The following is a 9,950-nucleotide window of genomic DNA, read 5'->3' on the forward strand; positions in this document are numbered from 1 at the left end:
CAAAAACAAAACTTCAAATTTAACTTCAAAATTATTTCTAATTTACACGATGGTCCTTATATTTATCATAATTAATATAAATCTATAAAAATTTTATAAATAACTAGCACATATATAAAATATTGTAGTAATATTAATTAATAAACTATTACACTAAAATATAAAATTATAAATAAAAATACATAATTAAATATTAAACTAAAAGCACAATACAACATTATTACATAAAATTATTTTCTTAATGTTCCATTTTCGGTTACACAAATTTTGTTTGGACAATATTTTAGAAGTTCTGGAGCAAATTTACTAGACTATAAGTGTTGTTGTAATATTTAAATTTGTGTAATAATTATGTCTTCACGTATCTGTTTAAAACAAACTGTTGAGTTTTTTGTAATATTCTTGTCGTCTAATTCTACTTTTAATATATTTTAAATCTTATTTTATTTTTATTTTTAAATTTTATGTGTAAAATTTAAATTTATAAAAAATAAATTTGAAATATTTAAGATATACAAAAGTTTTAAAGATTAAAAAGATGAATGAGAAAATACTTATGAATCATAAATATGTTGTATAATTAATTATAAAGACCAATATGCAAATAAAAAGATGAAACTTCAAATTTAGAGTTTTGAGTAGTGAAACTCCAAATACGAAGTTTCACATTTTAAAACTCTAAATTTGAAAATTTAAAGTTCTTTTTTGGAGAGCAAAAAACTTTATATTTGAAGTTATAGAGTTTCTTCTGGAGAGTTTTTCCATAGATGGAGGATCATTAGTTTTCATGGATACTATAGTACATTTGGAAATGAAGAAATAATAAAGTTTTTATTAACCTGGATATGGATCCTAGGGACACCCTTAAATTAGCAGAAACGGAATCTACACTCTGGGCTGAGATACACATTTTGAACGAACAGAAGACGGTACCACATTTAGAGGTTACGACTCTTCCGTCAATTCCCAGAAGATGGTGTTTCACAGATGGATACTGGAAAGAGGATGATATTTTTTCCAGTCAGGGCTAGTTCAGTACTTTAGAAGGATTTGAGGGTTTGATGGGGGCAAGGAATGTACAGACTACTCTCTCTCCTCTTCATGCAGAGATGGAAGCGTTATTATGGACTATGGAATGTATGAGAAACTTACGACAATTTAAGGTTACGTTTGCAACGGATTGTTCTCAATCAGTGAAGATGGTTTCGGAACCAGAAGAATGACCAGCTTTTGCAAGTTATTTGGAAGATATTAAAAGCCTGAAAGAAAGTTTCTTCCGATCAGAGATTATCTATGTACCAATGACGCAAAATAAAAAGGCGGATAGCCTAGTACGTAGTGCTAGGAAGCAAACGTATTTCGTCGTTCATATGGATCAAGATCTACCGGTGTGGTTCACAGAGTCAATATGAATCTGTAGTTGTTGACAAAAAAAGATGCTCTTAATATATTTGTTCAAAAAACTAATAAAATAGATAAAATAATTTAGAAAAGCAGGGTTGTGAAATTGAGACATTTTTATATGATTTATGTAAATTTTCCATAATAACAATTGCATGACATTCCAAAAGTGCAAAATACAATTGAAAAATACTTTTGTCTTTGAGAAATGAATAACATAACTTATCAAATATTTTATGATATATTCTCTGAAGAAATAAAGTAATAAAAAATAATGAAGAATTTTTTTTTAATGTTTTAGTCAAGGAAATAAGAAATACCGTTATATCTCTTTGAAACGCCAAAATATTTTTGGTTTAATGAAGATAAATATTATATTAGTTATGGTATTTAAAATAAAGTTTATCACAAAATTGAAGAGACCATTTTTATTCTAGACCAAAACTATTTTTGTATAAGAATTTTATATTTTTTACCAAGAAATTTTCACTAAACAATTGTTTACTGTTTAACCGAACTTAAATTTATGCAGTGATCAATTTTTTTTTTTTGTCTTGTGTCCTCGAGGAACAAACAACCAAACCAGTTGAAGTGTAACATGAAAGAAAACCATAAGCAAAATGACAATTGCCAGTAGGCATTGCAAACCCAACATCGGGCGAAAAGGAAAAATAGAATTTGTCAACAACTCGAAGACTTTTAGCTGCTCCGAGATAACAAAGCAGTGATCAATTATACAAGCAAAAACTAGACACAAAAGATATGTTATTGGACCGTAACCAATCTACTTGAACTTAAAACCAAAACTAGATTGGAGCATATTTTAACTCGCAGGCTGTTAGTATTTTAAAACGTTTTAAAATTAAAATTAAAATGTTTTGAATTTTAAGAAATGTTTCTTATTTTTAAAATGGTTTTAAACTAGTGTTTAGTTATTTTTACTTTGTTCAAATTTCTAATATTTTTGTTATTTTCAAAAAATGGTTACATTTATTTTTTGAAAACTAACCAATTGTTAAAGGTCCGGAAATACATTACAGTGAGACTGTTTTCTGTGGTAGCATCGATACCTCTCTGGGGCCTTGCATCCCAAGTTCTTCACTGGCTGAACTTTCTCAAGGTTCAGCATGGGCACTGCCGGCTACGATGCCCATAGAAGAATTGGTTCAACAATCTGGTTCATTATCGGTGAGTTCCAAACAATAAATTGAATATAAAACAATGAACATACTCTGAAGATGGAGTACCAAATGTTGATTAATTTTATCCGTAGTACATTGACATTGCTGACGCAAACCTACGGCTTTTTAATTTTCTAAAAAATCTCACTTATACGCTTCCATACAATTCCGCTTATGTGTATCCGTTATGATTCCATGCAAACATAGATTGAAACTGAATCCGAACCTGAACCACAATATTTTGGGAACAAAAATACGCAAATCACAATTGTACATTTAAATCTATTAATTATTTTAGATCTGGTATCCAAAATTATCTAAAATATTCATAATTTTCATAAATACTTGAAAATATCTAAAATAGCCAAAATTAATATCTTAATTAATCAAAAATTACTCAGAACACTAGGAATTCACTAAATATATGCGGTTTATCCACCAAAATATTCCAAACTAAAGTAATTTCATGTTAATTTTAAGTATTTAGTCATACAATATTCAAATTTATATGTTATATATTATTTTATCTTTTTATATTTTGAGGAGTATATAGTATTTTGGGATTTTAAATTTATTTATATGATTTAAACATGTACATGAACCCGAAACAAATCCAAACCAGAATTTACAAGTATTAAAATAGGAAATAGATCTTAAACTAAAAAAATCTGAAATCCGAATAGGCCGTATGTAACTTGAAAGGGCATCAGAATTTCCACCCTCACCTAAACCATGTTAAAACGAATTATTATACCCACACACTGTAGGCTAAATGGAAAACATGTTAAGCTATTACCCAAAAGAAAAGGTTAAGCTATTACCCTCGATTAAAATGTTTACGCTTATTATACAACTTTTCAAATGATCTCTACCAAGTCTGAAATAGTGGTAAACTTAAGTTCATATTTTTTTTGAATACTAGTAGACGAAATATAATATTTTCTCATTATTTTAATTTGATTTTGAGGTAATTTGATTTTGAGTTAATTATATATATCAAAGAAACCTTATATCAAATACATCATTTATCTACTAAAAATAAGTTTTCTATCCAATATTTATTTTTCTCTGCTTAGATTGGGTTCAACTTATTGGATATATATCACTTTTGATTATTTTGGCGGCAAAAAAAAAATTATTTTGGCATTTTTTTTGTCATCAATTACAGACTCATACTGACTCTGTGAACCACATCGGAAGATCCTGATCCATGTGAACGACGAAAGACGGTAGTTTCCTAACACTGCGTGCTAGACTATCCGCCTTTAAGTTTTGCATCCTTGGTACATAGATGATCTCTGAGCTAATGAAACTTTTTCTCAGGGTCTTGATATCTTCCAAATAATTTGCAAATGCTGGCCATTCTTTTGGTTCTGAAACCATCTTCACCAATTGAGAACAATCCGTTGCAAACGTAACCTGAAATTGACGTAAATTTTTCATACATTCCATTGCCCATAAAAGAGCTTCTATCTCCGCATGCAGAGGAGTGAAACAAGCCCGGACATTCCTCGCCCCCAATAGCCCATCAAAACTTTCTAAAGTACTGAGCCAACCTTGTCCTGAGAAAATATCATTCTCCTTCCAAGAGCCATCTGTGAAGCACTATCTTCCTGGGATCGATGGAAGGGTTGTAGGCTCGACCGGTAATACTCTCCTGTTTTCTTTTAGTACTTGTGCCTCAGCCCAGAGTGTTGACTCTGTTTCTGCCAATTTGAGCGTATCTCGAGGATCCATATCCAAATTAATAAAAACTTTACTATTTCGTCCTTTCCAGATATACCATAGTATCCACGCAAACTGATGATCCTCCATCTGCGGGAAGATTCGTATTTTGGCATTTTATCATACCGGAATCGAAGCAAAATGTAGATTGAACACCATCCCTAGGCCGAGAAAAAAAAAACACCATACCTAAAACATGTTAAATAGATATCTCAATTTATTCATTTGTTATTGATACTCACACTCTAGCCCAAATAGAAAATTGGTTGAGCTATCTAGCCTCGAGTAAAATGTTTACTCTTATTCTACAACTTTTCAAAATTTCTCTACCAACTCTAAAAGTTAAAATTTTAATACAAAAATACGATTTTTTTTTTCATTCTTTTCATTTTGAGTTAATTTTTTATATATCAAATAGACCATTTATCTTCCAAAAAGAAGTATCCTAATCCCGCATTTGTTTTTCTCGCTGTAGATTAGGTTCAACTTGTTTGATATATATATCACTTTTGATTATTTTGCTTTCAGATCAGATTAAATGAATTTTCCTATCTAGATTGAACATTATATCGAAAATTGAGCATTTTATAAATTAAGAAGAGCAACCAGCATCACACAAAAAATAGAATAGACAGACATTTTATTTAAAAGAAAAAAACATTATCACGCTATCTCATTTGGCTTTATATATACACCCCACGACCATCTCTTGTTCAATGTCCATCGTATTTTCTTCTTCTCCAAAAGAAAAAAAGCAGTGAACAAGAAATGAAGCTCCTTAATACAGCTCTGGTGATCCTTCTCCTAACGATGATCGCCGTCTCATCGGCGATAGATATGTCGATCATTTCCTACGATAAAAATCACCACACCATCTCCGCGGGCAGCCGGAGCGACGCCGAGGTTTATAAACTCTACGAGGAGTGGCTAGTGAAACACGGGAAGGTTCAGAATTCTCTTACAGAGAAAGACCGACGGTTCGAGATCTTTAAAGACAATCTCCGTTTCATCGACGACCACAACGGGAAGAATCTTAGTTACAGATTGGGTCTTACGAAGTTCGCGGATCTCACTAACGATGAGTATAGATCCATGTACGTCGGCTCTAGGCTCAAGAGGAAATCCACAAGGACCAGCCTTCGCTACGAGGCGCGTGTAGGTGACGCGCTCCCGGAGAGCGTTGACTGGAGGAAGGAAGGTGCGGTGGCTGAGGTTAAAGATCAGGGAAGCTGCGGTAAGTTTTCTGAAATTCCTTTTACGTGAATAAAATAACTAATATCAGTGGGAAAACATAAATCTTTTTTTACTGTATCGGAATTTGTTAGTTATCTGTCTTGTCTGGTTCGTTCAAAAACTATTGGAACTTGTAGAGAAAGACATGTTTGTCCCTTCCAGGTATGGTGGGTGGGGAGATGTTGTAGTCCAGTCCCCACGTATTTATGAAATCCTTTAACTGTCAACTACAAAATATTGAGTTAGTTGGTGCGATTGTGTTCATTGTCATAATGAACATTGATATGTAGGTATATTTTCTGTTTGATGTTAATGGTTTATAGTACGCTAATGTTAATAATGATTTATTAATTAACTAATTTCTTTAAAAAAAAACTAATTTCATCATTTTTTAATAATGAAGGGAGTTGTTGGGCGTTTTCAGCCATCGGGGCAGTGGAGGGCATAAACAAAATCGTGACCGGAGACTTAATATCTTTGTCAGAGCAAGAATTGGTTGATTGTGACACTTCATACAATGAAGGTTGTAACGGAGGCCTCATGGACTATGCCTTTGAGTTCATTATGAACAACGGTGGAATTGATACAGAGGAAGACTATCCATACAAGGGTGTTGATGGACGTTGTGACCAGACCAGAGTTCGTGTTTTGACCAGGCATTATAATTCTTAACAACTTGTGGACGATTCCTATATCACCTTTGGGGGTTTTTTTGTTGCAGAAAAACGCTAAAGTTGTCACGATTGATTCATATGAGGATGTGCCTGCCAATAGCGAAGAATCCTTGAAGAAAGCACTTTCTAACCAACCAATTAGCGTCGCCATTGAGGGTGGTGGTCGTGCGTTCCAGCTCTATGATTCAGTACGTATTTTAAACATGTTTACATAGTTCTTAGGAGTTTTAGCATTGCCTAGGTTGTTTGTTTGCTTTTCCATCTCTGTAATCTAATGCTTTTATTATGTTATTTTCCTTATGAAGGGTATATTCGATGGAATTTGCGGAACAGATCTGGACCACGGAGTTTTGGCGGTCGGATACGGAACAGAGAACGGCAAAGACTACTGGATTGTGAAAAACTCATGGGGGTCAAGCTGGGGAGAGAGCGGGTACATAAGGATGGAGCGTAACATTGCAGCTTCAGCCGGAAAATGTGGAATCGCTGTGGAGCCTTCATATCCGATCAAAAATGGCCAAAACCCACCAAACCCAGGACCTTCACCTCCATCTCCGATCAAGCCTCCAACCCAATGTGACAGTTACTACACATGTCCCCAGAGCAACACTTGTTGTTGTCTCTTTGAGTTTGGCAAGTACTGCCTTTCTTGGGGATGTTGCCCACTAGAAGCAGCCACTTGTTGTGATGACAACTATAGTTGCTGCCCTCACGACTACCCCGTTTGTGACCTTGATCAAGGAACTTGTTTAATGGTAAGTTCTGCTTCTCCCACTTTGCAAAAAAAAAAAAATTAATGGTAATGCTTGAAACTAAGTCTTTTAGGAATGTGTAATTTGCAGAGCAAGAACAGTCCGTTTAGTGTCAAGGCCTTAAAGCGCAAACCTGCAACGCCATTCTGGTCACATGGCAGGAAGAACATTGTGTAAAGAGAAGATGGAGACACCGCACATTTGCTTTTTCATAGACGACTCCTGACTCATCGGAGCAGAGAGATCTCTGAAGAGATTTGTCAGATGCTTTTAATGTTGTTGTTTATGCCATAACTAGATACATAAAAATGCAGCTGCTGGGTTTCGTGTATATATAAAGAACCATAAGCTGCATTTAAGCTCTACGTTGGGTTTCGTTGATGCAATGTTATTATGGAAGTATCCCTTATATTCTATAAAATGAAGTTCCACGTTTCCTTTTGCTTTTTGAAGTTTCCCCTTCAGTTTACTTCTAATATACTTAGATGAGACCACATACGAGAACCTATCTGCACATGATCATCCTTTTTGAGACACATTTAAGATTTTCGTAACACTTTTAGCATTGCTTGACGACTGATTATTTTTTCAGTATCAAGGAGAGAAGGGATGCAAGAAAATTCTATCAAAAAGCCAAAGTGTGCTATGTTAACTGACCCGGGATTGTCAGCTCTGGTCTCTACCGACTTGCATTCCGTCCTGGTATTAGTATCCTACAATTTGTCTAGTGTATTCCGTCCTGGTATTAGTATCCTACAAATTGTCTAGTGTTCGACAACTGTAGTTTCCACCCATACTGGTAAATCTAGAATGTTGATTTGAGAAACTCATGTTGTTCACTTTAATTGATTTTGTTTCAACTAAACAATCACCAATTGTTTCAGGGTGGTTACTTTCCGGTGAAACAAAATCTTTTAAAGTTATTCCATCTTTACTCTGTTCGAAAGCTTAATGTTTATAAGCTCAATAATCTAATATATTAAAATAGTTTTCTCATTTTCGCCGTTCTTCCCATGATTTATTGTTAAACTGAGATTTTTTCATATGGATTGATCAAAATATTGTTAACGATTGAACTAGGGATGAGTATGCACTGTGATTTTGTGCATTTGTGATACTAAGAATTGGGTTTACGAGTTGTTCAATTAAGATTTTGGGTATTGGTTTGAGATGTGTAGGCGTCAACCTAAATATCAAAATTGGTGATTAACGATTGCTTTAAGAGGTGTTTTAGGTTGATGCCCTTCTATCGGATTAATCAAAGTTATTTCTTGGTAATGATAGGTTTGACTCTAAGAGTAGCAAACAAGTACGCTCTCTTGGTTTTTTTTTTATTGTTATGAGGCATAAGAAAGGTCTTTGCTTTTGATTTGTTTAGGATGTGCAAGAGTTCCAATCACGGTTTCTTTCTATGGATTCTTTTGACTCTAAACCATTAAAGAAAGTGAAAGTTGGTCTCATTTGCGAGATGCTTGAAGAAGGTGTTGATTCTGGAGTGAGAAAGAGAATTTTAATGGGAACATATGCATTCTTTGTGGGTTACTACGATGCATACTACATGCAAGCTCCACAGGTGGGTAACTTCGCATCTTCGTTAACCTATTTGGATCAGTAACAAATATATGTTCTTTGGTGTTAATATAGGTGAGAATACTAATTCGAAAAGACTTCAAACCGGCGTTAGATCAGAATGATATCCTTATATCACCAGTGTTGGAGGCACATGGGGGGGGGGGGTGGTCAAGTAATCGATAGAAGCCGATTTAAGGCTGTTTGAACCAAATGAACCTGAAACAAATGAAAATGAGATGAGTATGAATGAAACTAAGAATAAACAGAGAATAATGAAGGTGATAAGGTGAGAAGAAATGGTTGGATTGATGGATGCAATGGAGCTAAGCTTGCTGGTTGTATAACACACTCAACCTTTGGCCGGTGGATGAGATGGATCGATGTATACGGATTGACTTGCTCAATCAATGGACGAATAGGTTGCCTTGAATCTCACAAGACTCTCTGGACGAGGGGGAGGGGGGGATTACCCACGAATTGGTTGAAGAAGGAACCATGCTGCTGATGGTCAAGTAATCGACAAGAGCCGATAGAAGCTGATTTAAGGCTGTTTGAACCAAATGAACCTGAAACAAATGCAAATAAGATGAGTATGAATGAAACTAATAATAAACAGAGAATAATGAAGGTGATAAGGTGAGAAGAAATGGTCGAATTGATGGATGCAATGGAGCTAAGCTTGCTGGTTGTATAACACACTCAAGCTGTGGCCGGTGGATGAGATGGATCGATGTATACGGATTGACTTGCTCAATCAATGGACGAATAGGTTGCCTTGAATCTCACAAGACTCTCTGGACGAGGGGGAGGGGGGGATTACCCACGAAGGGGTTACCCACGAATTTGTTGAAGAAGGAACCAGGCTGCTAATGGTTAAGTAATCGACAAGAGCCGATTTAAGGCTGTTTGAACCAAATGAACCTGAAACAAATGCAAATGAGATGAGTATGAATGAAACTAATAATAAACAGAGAATAATGAAGGTGATAACGTGAGAAGAAATGGTCGGATTGATGGATGTAATGGAGCTAAGCTTGCTGGTTGTATAACATATAATTTTAGAGAATATAGTAGGTATTAAGAGATTAGAGGTAGATTAGAGAAGGTTAATGGGAGATTTGTAGAGAGATTAGGTAGTAAACATTCTTAAGAGTATTTAAGAATCATTATGAACAAGAGAAAGAGTCTAGAGAGATAATCCCAAACTACTTAATTATTAATCTGATCAGAGTTTACAATATATATGAGGAGGCAACACTAGGATGAGGGTTTCATAAAGAGACACTATTACAAGAGATAAAGTTTTCTTTAATTCAAATCATCCAATGAGCTTCTTCCTTATGCATAAAGCTCCTTTTGCTTTATCCAGCTCTTCTCCAGCCTGTCACACGCGCATCCTCTTCCTTTGCAAT

General features: G+C 34.6%; 1 protein-coding gene across 1 annotated transcript; it reads left to right on the forward strand.

The window, feature by feature from the left end:
- The first annotated feature begins 5,015 nt into the window (after positions 1-5,015).
- LOC106312140 (cysteine proteinase RD21a-like) lies at positions 5,016-7,410 on the forward strand. The gene is made up of 5 exons (XM_013749539.1): positions 5,016-5,541; positions 5,944-6,179; positions 6,262-6,402; positions 6,520-6,969; positions 7,057-7,410. The coding sequence occupies exons 1-5, from the start codon at positions 5,076-5,078 to the stop codon at positions 7,141-7,143; spliced, it is 1,380 nt and encodes a 459-aa protein (XP_013604993.1). The 5' UTR covers positions 5,016-5,075; the 3' UTR covers positions 7,144-7,410.
- Positions 7,411-9,950: the final 2,540 nt, after the last annotated feature.

The sequence above is a fragment of the Brassica oleracea genome, chromosome C8, assembly GCF_000695525.1.
Source record: "Brassica oleracea var. oleracea cultivar TO1000 chromosome C8, BOL, whole genome shotgun sequence".
Lineage (NCBI taxonomy): Eukaryota > Viridiplantae > Streptophyta > Magnoliopsida > Brassicales > Brassicaceae > Brassica > Brassica oleracea.